The 19155-nt window shown below is 44.9% G+C and overlaps 1 protein-coding gene and 1 long non-coding RNA gene across 2 annotated transcripts; one reads left to right on the forward strand and one right to left on the reverse strand.

Moving 5' to 3' along the window:
• Positions 1-1282: 1282 nt before the first annotated feature.
• On the reverse strand, positions 1283-3353 carry GDF15 (growth differentiation factor 15). The gene is made up of 2 exons (XM_072601649.1): positions 2987-3353; positions 1283-2346 (listed from the first exon to the last, which is right to left on the reverse strand). Exons 1-2 carry the CDS (start codon positions 3333-3335, stop codon positions 1625-1627), a joined length of 1071 nt encoding a protein of 356 aa, XP_072457750.1. The 5' UTR covers positions 3336-3353; the 3' UTR covers positions 1283-1624.
• A 226-nt stretch (positions 3354-3579) lies between these two features.
• Positions 3580-15042, forward strand: LOC140499783 (uncharacterized). The gene is made up of 2 exons (XR_011965539.1): positions 3580-4621; positions 14596-15042. It is a non-coding gene; the product is annotated as an uncharacterized lncRNA (long non-coding RNA).
• The last annotated feature ends 4113 nt before the right edge of the window (positions 15043-19155 follow it).

The raw sequence follows: 19155 nt of genomic DNA on the forward strand, positions 1-19155 counted from the left end.
CTTTTCAGGCATAGTTAAACAGGGATTCCCTTTGGGTATGGGTTGGACTAGAATTCCGGGATACTGTAATCTTCAGAGAACAGCCAAGGGCCATCAATTGAGCCCACAGTCAAAACTTGTACAAATGAGTTGGTCCAAGAAAAGTATATCTCTTCCTTCAAATACCTGGGGTCAAACCTTGGCACAACACATAGAGTATTGGACTTAGAGTCAGAAGGACCTGAATTAGAATCCTACCTCAGACACTTAACTAGTTGTGTAACCCTTGGCCCGTCATTTAACTTCTGTCTACCTCAGTTGTCTCAACTGTAAAATAGAGTAGCCATCTTCCAAGGTTCTTGTGAGGACAATATGACATCATATGTTAGGTAACTAACTGGCACAGTGGTTAGAATGCTGAACTTGAACTCAGGAATATATGTTACATATCCTGCCTCAGACATGTGACCTTGGACAAGTCACCTAACCTTCCTCAGCCTGTTTTGACATCTGTAAGATGGGAATAATAATAGCACCTCTCTCAGGGTTGGTGAGAAGTGAATGAAGTAACAAATGTAAAGCGCTTGGCAAATCATACAGTGCTGTATAAATGATCATCATCGTCATCATCATCATTATGGACCTGGAGAATAAATAAGAAAACACTTCCCTCTTCTTAGTAGAGCCAGGAAGAACTACAGGTGCAGAATGCTAATAGTACTGCTAGACACTGCCATCATATAAGTGACTTTTGCTGAATTTTTGTGTTTCTCAGGGAATATTCACATATGTACAATCCAGTCACATTTTGATTATGCTATCTGGGGATTTTCTTTAACTGGAATAAATCAGGCCCACACATTATTTTCAATAAAAGGGATTTTGGTTATAATCTCTGTTCTTATACAACTGTACTATACTTCACTGTACTGGCAAAAAGGTATCCCATTTTTGTGGGACAGAAAATAAGTGTGTTGTAAAAAAAAAGTCTGAAATATTTTTTTTAAGTCTGTAGGGGTTCAATGACCTCCCCACTCCCCCCAGGCCATTATGAATCATTGAAGAACATATTTTAGAGGAGGGGTGAGATAATTTAAGATAATGAATAATCATTTCAGTAGAACTTTACATTGACCTAAGCAACTCTTTCTTGACAACAGGTGTGGAGTATTATTATGAGCCCCATTTGACAGATGAGGCTGAGAATGGTTAAGACATTTGAACTAGGTCTGTGTTTAGAGGGGCTGCCATTATTCTTGTCTGACCGCAACTTTTTCCCTGCTCCCAACTCGAGTCAGCATAATTCAGTTTTAGTATTTATTTTAAATCCACTTTTCAAAGTAACAGGGAATCCATTCTGTAACAGATCATTATAAATACACACTAGAAAACAAAAGTTGTACAAATCTTCCACCCCACCACCCCCTCAACCCCAATAAATTATCAATAAATACACCTCTATAAATACAGTTGCTTCTCCCAAGACAGGGAGGCAGGAAACAAATGCCACCGTTGGCCACCATTCTTTGGCCACAGCTATAGATGTGCCAAAGATGGCCACGTCTAAAAATCAGCATTGGAATGTCTACTAGTCTGGGGAGACGTGAACCTGGCCGTCTGCCTTTCCTGTCCCGGTCCAGCTGGGTCAGGCGCAGTGGCAGGTCTTGGGGACCAGGTCTTCAAAGGGCTTGAGCGCCACGTTCCCATCACTGTCATAGTGCATGAGTACGATCGGCTCGTAGGCAGAGGGCACGCAGCAGGGTGGCCCCACCACGTCTGGGGACACGCGGTGCAGGCGCGCCTTAAGCTGTGCGTGCATGCTCGCGGGCCGGTAGTTGCCCGGGCAGGAGCCCTCGCAGAAGCGCATCTCATACTCGCGCGGCGCCAGCACCCAGTCGGTCCAGCCAAGCTCTTCGAACGACACGCGCTGCGCGCGGGGGCAGCAGCGGCGCACGGAGCCCGCTTCACAGTCTTTGTCCGGTTCCAGCGCCCGCACCCTGCGCGGCTTCCTGCGGGGGGGCTCTTGGAACCTGACGCGCAAGCTGGCGCGCGGGACCCGGGGCTGTCGGAGGAGCTCCCGAGACACCATGGGAGGCAAAGCCAGGGGCAGCCGCAGGACGGGCGCTGGAGCGCTGCCCTGCTGGAGCCAGCGCTTCAGCGGCCGCGTCAGGTCAAGCCTCAGGCTCTTAGCCTCCACAGGTAACTTCGAGGTGGCCCTCTCCGTCCGGGTCTGTGGAGAAGGTGGCTGCAGAAACAGCCTCAGGTGGGCGCGCATCACCCGCGGCTCCTTCGGCATCCCTGAAATCAGAGCCTCCCGCTCGAGCACCAGGTGGATGCGCACGTCGCGGGGGTCCTGGCTGAGCTCAACTGTGGAGAGAGGAAAGAGGAAAAGGAGTTAGGGAGCTAATCCATCCTGCTCCAGGGGTTTTCTCAGCCCGTGCTCTGCTCCGGTGACCCTCCGCCCCCAAACACGTGAGGACAGATTTGCTTTCTAATTCCCTAGCCGGCTTCTGGAAAAGTTCTTCACCACCCTTACCCCTAATACCTCTGGTCTGTAAAACTGAACTAGTGAACGCTCTTATGGCTTTGTACGGTAAGCTTGGGATTTCAGGGGGCATCTAGGCGTGTTTCATGTATCCGATCTCTGCCTCATTCTCTTTACCCAGGTCCCTAATCCCCGTGAATCACTTAGCACTATTTGAGCCCCAGGGAACTCCATCCTGTGCAGGAGCTGGGAGCAGAGATACCGAGAGCCCTAAATTCCGACGTGAGGACACCTAGCTTCTAGTCCTGATTTGACGGTAACTTACTTTCTTTGACCTGTTTCCTCTTATGTCAAAAAAAATTCGTTTTTTTAAGCCTATCATCAGATAGTTTTAAGATCACTCCCAGCTTTGTCCTTCAGTGTTCTACCTATAAGTTCCCCGGGCTGTCTGTACCCTCTGCTTCCTCTCATCTGCCTCTCTATTCCAATCCCGGTAAGGCTCCGGGCCTCTAGATCGCTTACGTTTGGGCGTCAGGACGCGGACCTTGGGGGCACTGGGACGAGAAGGACGAGCCAAGCCTGTCGCCTCCTGGCTCTGGTTAGCCCTCAGCTGGGCCAATGCCTCCTCGTAGCTGCGCTGCAGCCTACGGACCTCGGCGGCGCTCAGAGTCGGCAGGCTTACTTTGGGGGGCGCGGACAGCCCGAGCCGTCCCAGGATGGCGTTGCGGATGGCTTCTAGCTGCACGCTGCGCTCCCGGTCCTCTGGCGGCGGCTCAGCTCCTCTGGACTGAGGCGGCGGCAGCAGCAGCAGCAGCAGCAGTAGCGGTGGCAGCAGTCGCAGCTGACTGGGGCGCAGGGAGAGACTCGCCATTGTGGAGACGAGACAGCTGCGGTGGAGAATGAATGGGGCTTGACCCGACTTGTCCTTTTATTGGGTTGGACTTCGACGCCCCTTCTCCCCTTTCCCGCCCCCTTCAGGTTCTCCGCCCCAGCCTTTGCTGGGGAGTAAACAACGGTTTTCCGGCCAGGTCTGGGGAGAAGGGGGGGGGGTGGTGGTGGTGGTGGTGGTGGTGGTAGGGAGTGGCAGGGAGGCTGGTCTTGGGAAGGGTCCCAAATCGTCCCAGGGACTCCTCTTCCCTCCCTGTCTCTCCTTATACCTTTCCTCCCCAGCACCTGCTCCTTTGCCTTTCTTCTCAGATTTAGTCTAGAGACTGAATCTTTAAGAATGTTAGAACACAGGATGCAAGGACTTGAGCCCTTGGAGATCAGCTCATCTGGTCCAGTCTCTTACAGAGAGGAAACAGACATACACTGAAAGACTGGCCCGAATTAGCCAGTCGGGGTTGGGTTTTGTTTTTGTTTTGGAAGGGTGGTTGGACACGGGGCCTGAGTGGGAGATAGAACCGTGTAGTAGCATAGGGGTCATTAGGGTCATAGATTTAAAGCTGAAAAGCGCCTCAGAGGACTTTCATTTTATAGATGAGGAAAGAGAGGCTCAGAGAGAGTTGCTCAAAGATACACAAGTAGTTAAGTATCGATGATGAAATTTGATTGTAGGGTCATAGATTTAGAATTCGAAGAGTTTTCAAAGACATGCTAGCCCATTTTATAGATGAGGCCCAGGGAGACTAAATAACTTGCCCAAGGGTACCCAGTAGAAAGCATCAGAAGTAGGATTTGAACTCAGGTCCTCTGACTCCATCACCATTGATTTTTCCACTGCACCATTGGTGACATTCCCACTTTAGCCAATAGAAAACAAACAGATGGCACAGATCAAAGGGGGAAGGAGGGTTCACAGGTATGTTTTCCTTCAAAGGTCATAACATGTCAGGTCATCTATTCTTTGAGCCCTCTGTTCCCTGACATTAGACTCTGACCCTTCTCCAGTTAGCCCTCTCTCTCTTTCTGGTCCAGTTTGATTGGGAAATGACCAGGTGGCCTTTGGAGGAGGGGAACATCCACCAGGCTTGTTCTGAGAAAGGGTAAAGTGGAGAAAAGAACTGAAGAAAGGAAGAGAAGAGGAAGATGGCAAGAGAAGGGAAGAGGCAACATGTCTGTACGCAGTACACAGAAGTACCAGAATTTCAGAGCAATAAGGGATCTCAGAAGCAGACCGGTCCAGCTGGAAGGAAATGTGGAACATGAAAGGAGCAGGTAGGAAATGACTTTATAACATGGAATGTCAGAGGAAGAAGGGAGCTTCTCAGAATATACAATATGTTAGTTAGAACAGATTATAAAACACAGATTGTGAGAGCTGGAAAGAACCCTAAAACATGTAATATCTGAGCCGGAAACAGCTTTAGAAAATGAATGGAATATCTGAGCTGGAAAGGACTTTATTACAAAGATTTTAGGATGTTAGAACTGGGAGGGACCTTAGAACCCACAATGTCAGAGCTGAGAAGGGCCCTAGAATGCACTATCAGGAAGGGACCTTAGAACATGGAATATTAGAGCTGGAAGGAATTGTAGAACTGCCTGTGCGAAGGACTTTGGGTGGTGGTGGGGAGAGGTGGTTTTGGACCTTTGTAGGAACTCTTCCCTTTCCCAATGTAGTTCAGCAACTATTCTGCAGTTAAGGCTCTTAGAAGATGACCTGTGAGCACTGAGAGGTTAAGTCACTTATCCATAGTCACACAGCCAAGTCTTCCTGACTAGGGGATAGCCTTCTCTTCACTATAATGTATCAAAGCTAGAGGAACTCTTCAAACATAGAATCTGGGATGTCAGAATTGGGAAGGATCTAAGACCCCATCACACCTTGGAGGGATCTTGGAACATAGAACTTCAGAACTAGAAGAAAGTTTAGAACACAGAATTTCAGAGCTGGAAGGTTCTATAACTTAGTTGTTTTTGAACATAGAATGGTGAAACTGGAAATATTCAAAGACTCAGAATGACAGAAGAAAGGGATATTAGAACATGGAATGGCAACTAGAAGGAATCTTCAAACCTGTCAGACCTAGAAGGGCTCTTGTGGCCAGCTGAGGGTAGTAAAACTAGAACAAAGAAATCAGCCCAAGGTTACATAAACTGAGATATGTAAATGTTCTCGAGGAGGTCAGGAGTGGGGTGGGGTGGGGGTGGGGGTGGGGGTGGGTGGGAGGGGTGGCCCCCTTAGTCAGCCTTAGGTGCTTTGAGGGTAAGGACTGACAGGTTGGCTTCTACTTCTGTTTCTCCTGCCAGACGAATAACAGTTAACATAAAACTTTGGTGAATTGAATGGAATTCTCTTCCTCAGGTCCCTTCCCAGTACAGTGTGAAGGCATACTAAATCCTGGGCAAAAGCTTATTGCTTGATTAAGCTAGTTAACCCTGAGGGGATGTGGCTAAAACAGAGACCACACGTATTTGGAGGATAGAAAATGCTGAGTAATACTGACTCTGTGATAATTTTAGGCTAGGCACCCCTCCTGTCATCCAAATTTGGAATACCTCCCACTGGTCCTAAACTTCCTTCCCATAATAATGATAATAATAAAAATACAATAGAGCACTCTGAGGTTTTCAGAGCACTTTACATATGTCATATCTACCTTAGACTAAGGTCCCTTTCATATGGAGCTGTGATAGAGTGCCAGCCCTGGCATCAGTATCACTTGAGTTCAAACTGGGTCTCAGATACTTACTGACAGTATGATTCTGGGCAAGTGGTTTGCCTCAGTTGCTCATCTGTTAAATGAGTTGGAGGTGGAAATGGCAAGCTACTCTAGTAGTTCTGCCAAGAAAGCCTCAAATGGGGTCACAATGAGAGAGACATGACTGAAATGACTGAACAACAGCCCAATATGCTTTAAACCTGGGGAAATTTTTCCATTAGAGTTATCCCCAAAAGAAGATCTTTAAACAGTTGTCAAATGATTACTTCAAGAAGCTAAATCATTGCTTGTCAGTTGTATGGTAGAGGGAATTTCTGCTCCAATGTGGATTGGCCTAGATGTTCTAGAGACTTCTCCAACACTGCAATTCTGTGATTCTTATAGTCCTTGGAGTGCCTTCCTTACTCTAGAGGATGGGCAACCTAATGGTGTCCTCTGGTCAATGAATATAGTATTTGAATGTCCCAGGTGAAAGAGAGGGAGTATATGTGGGTCAGTAATAATAACAATAGCTAGCACTTACCAAAAGCTTACTCGAAGCAAATATTGGCATTTAGTAGACTATGTCATTGTGAGGAGAAGAAACAGGATGTGAGAGTGACAAAAGTGATATGTGGTGCAGAGTGCTGGACTGATCATACACTTATCATCCCTAAGATAAACTTTTGCATTCAGCAAAAGCCACAGCTCCAAGGCAAGACCAGAGATTCAATATGAACAGATTAGAGGGTTCCCTGTATTTATTGCTGACCTGGAGGGAAAGGAGTGGGCAGCCTTCAGAGACCCCTCATTTGCTCATCTAGGCCAGAACATCTGCAAACATCAGGACTGGTTTGATGAAAATGAGGGGGAAATTCAGAAGCTGCTATATGAAAAATGAGAATTCCACAGGGTTTACTAGCAGGACAATTCATTCATCTCTGAGAAGGCAGCATTTAATTCCATCAAAAGTAAAGTGCAAGCAAAACTTAGAGAGATGCAAAATCCTCAGTTCAATAAGAAGGCAAATGAGATTCAGTTTTATTCCAAAAGCAACAATCCTAAGCACTTCTATGATGCCCTGAAGACTGTAGGCCAAAGATGTATGATGCATCTCAACTACTCAGTGCTGATAGAGCCTCACTGATCAGTGATAAGGACATGATCCTAGAGAATTGGACTGAAGGCTTCCATCAACCAATGCTGAAGCCACTAACTCAGGATGAAGTCAATCCCACAGCCGAACTTCCAAATGAAAAAGAGTGCCAAGTGCCATTAGTCTCCTCTCTTGTGGCAAAGTGCCTGGTGCTGATTCTATTACAGCAGAGATCTACAAAGCAGGAGGTTCACTGTTCATACAAAAGCTGACAAATCTTCTGAGTTATATGGCAAGGAGTTCAAGGATGCCTCCATTGCCCATTTCTTTAAAGGAAAAGAAAATTGGTTGTTCTGTGATAATCATGGGGTGGGGAGAGGGTAGCAGTCCCTTTTCCTAATCATTGCCAGTAAGATTCTTGCTAGAGTCTTCCTTAATAGATTGATCCTTTGCCTGGAAGATGGTCATCTATCTGAGCTTTCAGAAAGAGCCAACAAGTATTAGATATGGTGTTTGCTGCTTGACAAACTCCAGGAGAAATGTCAGGAGCAGAAGAGAGGACTGTATACAACCTTCATTTATCTGACCAATGCCTTTAATTATCTCAGTCATGAGGGCTCATGGGAGATGATGATGAAATTTGGCTGCCCAGAGAAGTTCATCAGTATCAATAAGCATTTCACAATGACATGTTTGCATGGGTTCTGGGTGAAGGATGTTGCTCTCACGATTTCAGAGTGAAGAAGATCTGTGTGCTTGCTCCCATACTTTTTAGCATAATGTTTTCCACGATGTTGCCAGATGCTTTCAACAGGAATAAAAACGATATCGAGGTCAAGTTTAAAGTAAATTATTTAACTTGCAAAGTCTACAAGCCAAGACTACAGTGGAGGGAGTGTTGGTGTGTGACTTTTTGTTTGCAAATGATTGTGCATTCAGTGCAGCCTGTGAGGCAACAGAGTATGGATCTATTCTCCACCACCTGTGTTAATTTTGGCCTGACAATCAATACCAAGAAAACAGAGCTTCTCCACAAGACAGGATCATCCATCTTGGAACCAGAGGTTAAAGTAAATGGACAAATTTTGAATACTGTGAACAAGTTCACTTAGGATGCTTTCCAGGGATGTCCACAGAGATGATGAGGTTGATACATGCATTGCCAAAACTAACCCAGTATTTGGGAGGCTCTGAAAGAAAGTGTGGAAAAGAAGAGGTATCAGATCGCCTACCAAACTGAGAGTCTACAGAGCTGTTGTGCTGATCTCATCGTTATATGCCTGTGAAACCTGGGCAGTCTACCAGTGCCATGCCAGGAAACTGAATTTAAATTTAGTTTGAACTTCCATTTGAACTCTTTGGAAGATTCTGAAGATCACCTGACAAGAGACAGTCCTTTTTTGAGCTGAACTGTCAAGTATCCAAACTCTGTCTATTGCAGAGAGCACAATAGGCTGGCCATATTGTTGAAATGCCAAACAAGCGTTTGTCTAAAAGACAATTTTACAGAACTCACACAAGGCAAGCATTCACATGGTAGTCAGAACTGATACAAGGATACTCTCAATGTCTGTTTCAAGAACTTTGGAATTGATTATGAGACATGGGAAACACTGGCACAGGACTACCCAGCTTGATGTACCGGCATCAAAAAGGACACTGTGCTCTATGAGCAAAACAGATTTGCAGCGAGATTAGCAAATTTAGAGAGACATCTCCACTTGAAATATTGGTTCATATTTGTGCCCAAATTTCCAAGCTTATATTGGACTTATCAGCCACAATCTAACACATTGTATCCCGACCCCAGCATTGTGATTTCATTGGTCCTCTTCAGGTGTGAAGGCTGAACAACACTCTGCCAAGCTCTGGGTCAAGTTGTTTACAATTGTTATCTCATTTGGTCCTTGAAGAAACCCTGAGAGGCAGGTGCTATTATTATCCCCATTTTGTGGACTGGATTGGCAGACTATCATGGTGGAAAATATGGCAAGATGTTGTCTAGACTATAATACAATTAGGTGGATTTGGAACAGGTTGACTTAAAGAGCAATTATTAGTCCCAGTGGCATGCCCCCAAAGATGTAAGCTTCTTAGTACCTTCTATCAAAGACTTGAATAGGTAAAGTACTAATTAAATCTGCAGCTAACACAAAGATGGAGGACAGTTGCGATCCAAAAAGATCCTGACAAGCTAGACCACAGATAAGCTGTTGAGTGTCCACTGGAGGGTGGCCTGGATAGTGAAAGGCCATGACCTGATTCATTGTAAAAACTGGTTATAAAGGGAGGGAATATAGGGAGGATATGACAGCAGTTCTCCTACTAAAGAGGTATGGGGATGCTGGGAACCTGAGAATGCCAAGGTAGAATTACCTGGAATGAATTCACACCCTTAGTCTGAGTAGCAAAAAGTTATTGTAACGCTTTAACAAAAGCAGGCAAGGTCCTTAGGGAACCTGCGGGATAGTGAGGATGGTGCTGGGGCTTATATGGAAAAGGGACAAGGGAAAGGATGCTGGGGATTCTATTTAGGTAATCTAGGGGTCCAAATGTCTTTGGGAGCTATGGATGGGAAAGTGTAGGGAGTTTTGCAGAGATAAATTTGTTGATAGTAGATATTGAGGGAGTTGTCAAAAGCATAGACCTTGGGGATCTGGTGCCAAGTCAGTCAGGGCCAAAAAATTTTTGGGCTAGGCACCCCTCTGTCTGCTCTGATAAGACAATGTGTTCTGCAAAAAGAGAAAATTTTCTTATGGGGCAGGGGGCCTACTGAGAAACTGGGAGGCTTCCAGAGATATGATCTGAGGTATGGGACCCAACCACTCCATCACTACTACTACTACTACTACTACCACTACCACCACCACCACTACCACCACTACTACTATCACTACCACCACTACTGTTACTACTACTACCACTACCACCACCACCACTACCACCACTACTACTATCACTACCACCACTACTGTTACTACTACTACTACTACTACTAACACCACTACCACCACTGCTACTATCACTACCACCACTACTGTTACTACTACTACTATTGCTAATACCATGACCACTACCACTACCACAGCTATTACTACTACCACTACCACCACCACCACTACCACTACCACCACTACTACTATCACTACCACCACTACTGTTACTATTACTACTACTACTAACACCACTACCACTATCTACTACCACAACCACCACCACCACCACTACTACTACTACTACTAGGTAGCATTCAAATAGTACTTTACGATTTCCCAACCATTATACGTTATCTCATTTGATCTTTACAATAATCTTGGGAGTCAGATGTTATTATTATCCCTCATTTTACAAATGAGGAAACTGAGGCTGAGAGCATTTAAGTGTCTTGTTCAAGGTCACACAGTAAGTATCTGAAACAGGATTGGAAATCAGGTCTTCATCCACCTCAAGTCTAGTAGGCAAACCACTATGGCACCTAGCCGTCATAAGAGGAGTTTGACTTTGTTCTGTTTGGCAGAAGCAGGGCCACTGTGTACAAAGGAAAAGGGGCATCATAGAGAAGCAGATTTCTATTTGATGTTAGGAAAAACTTTCCAATAATTAAAGCTGTCCCTAAATGAACTGGTCTGCTTCTGGAGGGTGGTGGGCTCTGCTCACTTGAGGTCTTTAATCAAAGACCAGAAACTTGGGGATTTGTGTAGAAGTACAGGTAGAATTCCCTTCCAGCCCTGAGACTGTGGTTCTGTGAGGATCTGCCCCAAAGCAGCCTGATGGTATCAGGCCATAGGTATCTGACCTCTCACGCTGCTCCTTCAGCCACCCTATCTTAACAGAAAGAGCCCAAAGGAGGGGTCCCTCTTCCTTTCCCTCATGTGTGAGACACAGGCCCCCACCTTAAGAGGAATCTTCCTGTCCTACCCCAAGAGGAGATGGAAAGAGCCCAGGAAAGAACAGAAGCACTGGGAAGGACCTTAGAACACAGGATGTCAGAGCTGGGAGGGCTCTTAGAACACACAGTGTGAGAGCTGGGAGAGACCTTTATTCAAGAGTTGGGAGAATGCTTAGACCATTAAGTATCAGAATTGGGAAGATCTTAGAACATGGTGTCAGAACTGGAAAAAAAATAAAAAGAATATAAAATATCAGAGATGGAAAAGACCTGAGAACACATAATGTCTGAACTGGGAGAGACCTTAGAGTCTCTTGAGTGCCAATGGGGAAACTGAGGCCCACGGAAGGGCAAAGACTTGCCCAAGGTCACTCATCAAGGATAGAGTTAAAGTCATCTACAGTCAAATTTCTAGTTTTTGTGTGACCCAGAGTGAAAACCTCAGCCTCACCAGTTACCCTGGGGTAGATCCTGGTTTGCTTCTGTGGTCTGGGAATTTTTGATCCTTTGGTTGACAGCTTTCCTTTCTGAAACATGCCTGGGCAAGACCTGCTAACAAGGATTAATTAGAGTCGAAAGTCTCAGGCCCTCCCTTCCCCCAACACACCCTTGAAATAAAGCAAACATCTTTATTGTTTAGATTAGGAAACTGAGGCCCGAAGAAAGGAAGTAGTTTGACCAAGGTCGCCCAGATGCACACTGGCACTCAGATGCAGAACCTATGTTCAAATCCCAGTTCTTGGCTCCCTGAGTTAGGCCAGGGGAGGCTACGACCACCCAGCCAGGTTTGCAGGGCACCACATAAAGTCCTGAGTCTATCCTCACGCAGAGGCCCAGGTCCCTCAGCTCCTTCCCCTCTTCTATCTCTGGCTTGAGGTTCCACTTATATCTTTAGCCCGATGACCTCACCCAACTGGTCTCGTGGCTGTTTGCATAACCTCTGGGTTATGGGGGGGTGGTGATGGCTGGGTTGGCGTGTGCAGTCAGGGCCGAGGTCATTCACGTCAGATCCTTGGTATGCCACTCTCCCCACTTCCGTTCCCATCAGGCGATTTCAAGTGATTGCAGGTGATGAAGGGACTTTGAGAGCTGGGAGGAGCCTTTTCCTCTTCCCTAGCTCTCCTCCCCCAGCTTTCTGTGTTGCTCCAGCTTTTTCTGGTTGTATACCTTTCCACACTGATATACAGAATCTCAGAGGGTCAGGGAGCTGGAGGAACCCAGGAGCAGGAGGAACTTCTCCTCTAAACGTGAACTTGTGCTCCCAACTTCTACCTGAAGGTCTCCAGTACATGCTGAACCAACCCATTGTACTTTGGGATAATTCTGACTGTTAGGAAGTGTGAAAAGAGGAGCAGTTAGCATCTGGACCCAAAAAGTGGTCAGTGGAAAATATGGCAAATGTATTTCAGCATCAAATAATCCATTGAAACCCCCAAAGCACAGTGGTACTAGGGTTTCAGTCTTGCCCCTGAAGCTTATTCCCTGTGTCACCTTAAATAATTTAGCAACAGTGCTAGAAGTTAGGTATGATTATTTTTCCCATTTTACAGATGAGGAAACTGAGCACAGAGAAGTTAAGTGACTTGCCCGTACAACTTCTCACACACTAGGAAGTATCCGAGACTCAATTTGAATTCCTCTTTTCCTGACTATTGTCACACTTAGAATAGTCTCCTGATTGGTCCCTTTGGAACCAGCCTGTCCCCCCTTCCAATTCACCCTTCACTCAGCTGCCAAGTTGAAATTCTTTTTTTTTTTTAACAATGGAATTAAATCCTTTATTTGCATCATCCCCAATACAAGTAGTATCAAAATTGGAGAATTTATTAAAAACATCAAGCAAATCAGACACTGAATAAAAAATCAGAAAACGAGACCTTTGTCACATCATTACCAAGCTCTATAATAGGAAAAGGGCTGTGATTTCATGAAACTTAACCCTCAGGGATGATTTTTCATACAAGTTGAAATTCTTTTTGTTTTTGATGGGGGTGGGAGGCAATTGGGGTTAAGTAACTTGACCAGGGTCACACAGTTATTAAGTGTCTGAGGCTGGATTTGAACTCAGGTCCTTCTGACTACAGTGCCACAAGTTGAAATTTGTAAAGCACAGGCTTGACTCTGTCTTCCTCCTCTCTTGCTCCCTACCCCTTAAGAAGTTTCAACAGCTTCCTCCTGCTTCAGGGATAGCATAATAAATACAAATTCTTAAATCTCTTCACAAGCCAAGTCCATTCCAAGTACTTCCCAATGTGTACCAATCATGTGTATTACATGTGTTCCTTGTATGTATGCTTTTTCCCACTGGAGGTGTGGTAATTGGTGAAAGAGTATACTCCTGGGTGGATAGGAGATTTCTTCACTCTTTACTCTTGTTTTTCCATTTGATTAATGTCTGCTTTGAACTAATGTATCCACTGGAACATTAAAGAAACCACCACCACCACCACTACCACTATATAGAGGCTGGGAGCTTAGGAATTTAATACCTTCTAAGTCACAAAGTGTCTGGAGCATAGGGTGGCTTTCTGGGGCCATGTGTTAGGGGATGGAGCAGCATTGTGTAATTGTAGAGTGTTTTGTACTTTTGAGGAATGATGAATGTCACACACACACACACACACATACACACACATGAACTTCAGGAACATGTACCCACAACTCCAGCCTAGACCATCTCACTCATTCTTTTACATCATATACTTTTATCCACAGCTTCTCTCTCACACCTCCCCTCATTATAAAATCCATTTCCCTTGCCTCCCCCCTTCCCATTCCAGATTTTCCTTGTCCTTCAAGTTCTAGTTCAAATATCACTTTTTCTAGCCCCTAGGCAACTCGGTGAATAGAATGCTGGGGGCTTTGGACTCAGGAAGACCTGAGTTCAAATGTGACCTTAGACAATAGCTGTGTGACCCTGGGCAAGTCACTCACCCTATCTTTGCCTCAGTTTTTCTCATCTGTACAACGAGGATTAATAATAGCCCCTACCTCTCACGGTTGTTATGAGAACAAAATGAGATAATATTTGTAAAATTTTTAGCATAGTCCTTGGCACAGCCTTCTCTGACTGCTTCGATTTAGATTTTAGCTCTTTTTGCTCAATTCTAATGAAAATTGTTGAGTGAACCAGTTATTTTGACATAATGGGGATAATCAACCTTCCCCCCCACTCCATCTAGACCCAATTAGAACATGAATGAGGATGAGCTAAGCTCCCTGGGTCATTTTTAGTGGGTCATAGGTGCCCTGACTCAGCATTAAAGGACTTGACACTTGGCCATTTCTTGGAGACCGTGTAGTAGCAGGATTGACTACTGTGCCAACATCTGCCACTCAGCAGAATTTAAAAGAAGAAACTTCCTTTTTTGCTCTTTTTTCCTTCCTCTCTCTTGAATATGAAATGTGGAGATCTCTCTCTGCAGCACGCTATGGGGTGCCGTCTCCTTTCCAGGAACTATGGTAGCTGTTCACCCACAATAGAGTTTCCTGGGTCAGCTTGAGCACAGATCTTGGACTTCTGGCAGCCTCTTCTGCTTCTTGTCTCTTTCCCTGAGCACAGGTGACAAAAGCTTCAATCTTGAAATGGATGTTTCCAGCCTTGGAGAGAACCTTGAAAGTCTGAGAGATTGGCAGCTCCTGGATTTCTCAGACAGAGCAGATTGCCAGTAGCTGAAGTTTTCTACAACTGCATCCTCCTAGAAGAAGATGATCATCAATAGGTGAATGAACCCAAGTACTCCCTGGTTTTCCAGAAGACATGGACCTTGAAGGAGTTGTTCAGGCTATGCTGAGATGAGGGGAAATGAAGCTGAGATGAAGGTGAAATGCCTATTCCACAGTCCTACTAAGTTGTCCATGTATTCATGTAACGATCAACCTCCCAGGAGAATTTGTAGGAGTTATAGATAACTGCATCATGTTTTAAGTCTTTATTAACTATACTTAAGAATCCTGAATTTTAAGCACTTTTTTGTAGTGGACAAAATAAATAGCTGTCCTACACCCTGGTCAAGTATCTTTCTGATTCATTGAGTGCCATTCTAATCCACAGGCAACTGGTGGTGCAGTGGCTGGAGTACTGGAAGAATCTGAATTCAGAAAGAACTGAATATGAACCCAGACTCAGACATTTACTAGCTGAACAAGTCACTTAGCTGCTGTCTGCCTCAGTTTCCCCAATGGTAAAATAGGGATCTTAATAGTACCTACTTCACAAGGTTGTTTTGAAGGTCAACTGAGATAATATTTATAAAGCACTTAGCACAATGTAAGTGCATAATAAATGCTTATTTCCTCTCCCATCCCCATTTTGGGCAGACCCTAAAAATGAGCCTAACTGAAACTTTAAGTGATTTTCTCTGTGACTGAAGGATGTACAATGAGAAAAGTCCTGATTGCTTTTTCAGAGGCTAGGTTCCCTCACCATTAAACCAGTATTCCTGTGTATGATCCCAGAGCTAGTGGCCTTTAGTGGAAACAGGCATCACTTGGCACCTGGGCCATTTCTGGTCCATTGATGCATTGATAAATAATTCTGTAACCCCAGTCCCCAAACTGGGTCCCATTGGTATGGGACTCTCTCCTCACTGGTGGAGAGGAATGTCTTGCTCTGTGTGAGGGGCAGGGCAGAGTGGGCAAGAACAGGAGACTTCTAGCCTTTTGACTTCCACCTTCAAGAAGAAAGATGGAAGAGATCAGTTGCACTTCAGGTTGCTGAAGGAAAAGACTGTGCTGGCAATCTCCATCATGTTCTATCCTCAGCTTGCTAGACTAGAGTCTGCAGGGAGTTTCTCCTTGGGTGAGATCTGAGACTCTCTCTCGGTTGAGTTGGGTTATCTCACTCTAAGGAGAGGGCTCCTTTATTCCGTATTGTCTGGTATACATTCTTCTATGCATTCCTTCCCTGATTTCTGTTTTGCTAGTATTTGAATAAATAGATTTCTTTGTTATTCCACTATGTATTTTCATTGAGGAATTGGTATTTGGTGAAAAAGGGGTCAAGCCTTGGATAGAGAATTTAGGCTCCTTTCTCCTCTTAATAATGACATAGTGATCAGAAGTTAGAGAGAATCTGATCATATTCCCAGGGGTAGGGAACCTGTGGCCTAGAGGCCACATGTGACCTTCTAGGTCCTTGCGTGCAGCCTTTTGACTGAGTCTGTTTTATAGAACAAATCCATTTATGAAGTGGATTTGTTCTGTGAAGTTTCGATTCAGTCAAAAGGCTGCACCCGAGGACCTAGAGGGCCACATGTGGCCTTGAGGCCGCAGGTTCCCCATGCATGCCTAGACTACCAGTTTCTAGAGGAGTAGATAGATACATTTCTAGGCCTATATCCCTTCTTTCCAGGAGAACAAAGCAGCGTCTGGTCCCAACCTGCTGCTTTCCCTCCTGGTAGGAATGAAAGTCTCCTTTGGAGAAGGGTGGGAGGAGAAGAGGCTAGAGGTGTCTATTCTGCCCACCTGGGAGCCACACAGTGATGCCCCCCTGCTACAGGTGAGGGGTCAGTTCTTGTTGCACATAGGATCTTGCCATACCTGGGGTCTCTACAATTATACCAATGACATCAATTTATATAAAGAGCCATTTAAGACATTCAGTTCTTTGACTTTCACCACACTTACCCTGAGAGGGAAGTATTGTGACATGACCAAAGTCACACGGCTGGTAAATAGAACAATAGGGCTAGAAAGGGACAAAAGAATCCTCTGGTCTAAACCCTTCCTTTTACCACTAGAGAAACTGATGCCAGAGAGGGCCAAGCGCTCCCAGGCAATGGCTAAATGGTTAAACACGCAACCGGGCTCAGGGGCAGCATCCCCTCTTCTTGGGAGGATAGGAGGCCCTTCCTCTCTGAGCACAGAGTGTGTGCTAGGTGTGACCCAAGGCCAGCGCAGGTTTATACTTGAGGGGCAGGGACTGAGAGAAGGTGAGTGGGATGGGAGGAGGTGGGGCAGCCAAGGCAGGATGTGGCTGAGGGATTCCTGGGGAACTTCCCAGCCTGGATGATGAAATCAGTCATCTGTAAGAGATTAGCAAACCAGCCCAGGGAAAGTGGCATGTCCCAGGCTGATGTCACCTCCTGAATTACCCACCCACCCACCCACACTCATTAGTTTTCTCCCTCTGTCTCTGTCTCTGTCTCTGTCTCTTTCACAGAGACACACACAGATCTACATACACTTTCACTCAAACATTCCCTGGCACACTCATAGTCATTTTCACACACCTTCCTATATGTCTCACCCTCATATACCCATCCTCATCATACACTTTTGGAGATTCACAGTATACACACAAACACGCACAGGTATACTCATCCCATACTTATATTCCCACATGACACATGACATGCTCTTACATGGTCTTATACAAATCTTCTCCTTCCTACACACACACACACGCACACACACACACACACACACACACATACACACACACACAATATCCTCAAATGAATCAGCAAGCACTTTTTAAGTGTCTAATGTATACCAGACACAATACCAGTTGCTGAGGATACCGACAGAGATGAATGTCAGTGCCTGACCTCATGGAGCTGATTTTTTTTTTTTTTTGGTGAAGATACAACATGTTCACAGGTACACTCATACATGTGTGTACCAACACTTTCTCCCTTTGTCACATAGCTCACATATACACTCATGTACATTCACTCTCACCCTCATCCAATTTCTAATATTTACATAGTCAGACTCTTAGTCACTCACACATAACCCTATACTGTCACACATACAAAGTACACACACAGTCTTACCTTCACCCTCACACACACCACTCTCATACTCAAACCATTCTCAAACACTCTCACACTCTCACTCAGACACTGACTGATACATACAGTGGTTCAAACATTCAGATTCACACACTTTCATTCACAAATGTATTGATATACACACTTTCAAACATAAATTGTTGTTGTCGTTCATTCATTTCAATCACGTCCAACTCATTGTGATACCCTTTGGGATTTTTCTTGGCAAAGATACTGGAGTGGTTTGCCATTTCCTTCTCTAGCTCATTTAACAGATGGACAACTGAAACAAACAGGGTTAAATGACTTGCCCAGGGTCACACAGCTAGGAAGTGTCCAAGCTGCATTTGAATTCAGGTCTTCCTGACTCTGGGCACTATTACTCTCTATCCACTGAGCCACCAGCTGCAGCTAAATACACAAATACATTCTGCCATACATGCACACTTGCATTACATATTTTGCCATGCATGTACACATACATATACACTCATACTTGCGTATACATTCTTATACACAATCACCCACATTCTTACATACATTCACACTTGCATATACATTCTTATACATACAGTCTTATATACACACACTGATTCACACTCTATATACATATATATTCTTACATACTCAGACTCATTCTTATACACACACTCTTTACACAATCCACTCTTACACACACTTAGAATCATGCTCTTATACACATACACTTTATTTACACACTAAGATTCACATTGTTATAGTCAGACTCAGACTCACACTTTTATACATATACTCTTATATACACATGCACATTTTTATACAATACACTCTTATAGACATACACAGATTCTGAGTCTGACTAGAGGGTAGAGACTGTCTTTTGCCTCTTTTTTCATCTCTAGCAGATAGAGCAGAGCTTAGCCCATAGTAGGTACTTGGTCAATGTTTAGAATGTTGATTTATTGATATCCAGGGGTGATGTACTCATTCACCCACAGCATGGTAACCATGACCTAATCTTGGGGTGGGAGGTGGGAAAATTACCTTCCTTCTCTCTCTTTTAGGCCCTTTGGCACCAAGAAATGGGATTTGGAACTGGTTTCTTTTTTTCTCTTCAGTTTAAAATTCTGCAAGTGGAGACCCCAGACCTAGGAGGTTGAGCCGTGATGAACTTACAGGCAAGATTCTATGCCAGATGTGGCTGCTGGCCTAGCAAGGAAGCCCTGAGAAGCCAGGAGGACTAGGACAAATTACCAGGGAGTGTTTGGACTTGGAACTTGGTGAGACTCATACTATGTAAGAACTGAGCTAAGGTGTGAATCTAATACCTCTCCCCTCTCCAGAGATATAGGGGTGTGTGTGGTGGG

This window comes from Notamacropus eugenii, chromosome 4 (genome assembly GCF_028372415.1).
Source record: "Notamacropus eugenii isolate mMacEug1 chromosome 4, mMacEug1.pri_v2, whole genome shotgun sequence".
Classification (NCBI taxonomy): Eukaryota; Metazoa; Chordata; class Mammalia; order Diprotodontia; family Macropodidae; genus Notamacropus; species Notamacropus eugenii.

Excerpts from the sequence above, each read along its gene's own strand:
- GDF15 (XM_072601649.1), bottom strand. The coding sequence starts at position 3,335 with ATGGCGAGTCTCTCCCTGCGCCCCAGTCAGCTGCGACTGCTGCCACCG. Across the intron at positions 2,347-2,986 it reads CCGCGTCCTGACGCCCAAAC|TTGAGCTCAGCCAGGACCCC; the intron begins GTAAGCGATCTA and ends CTCTCTCCACAG.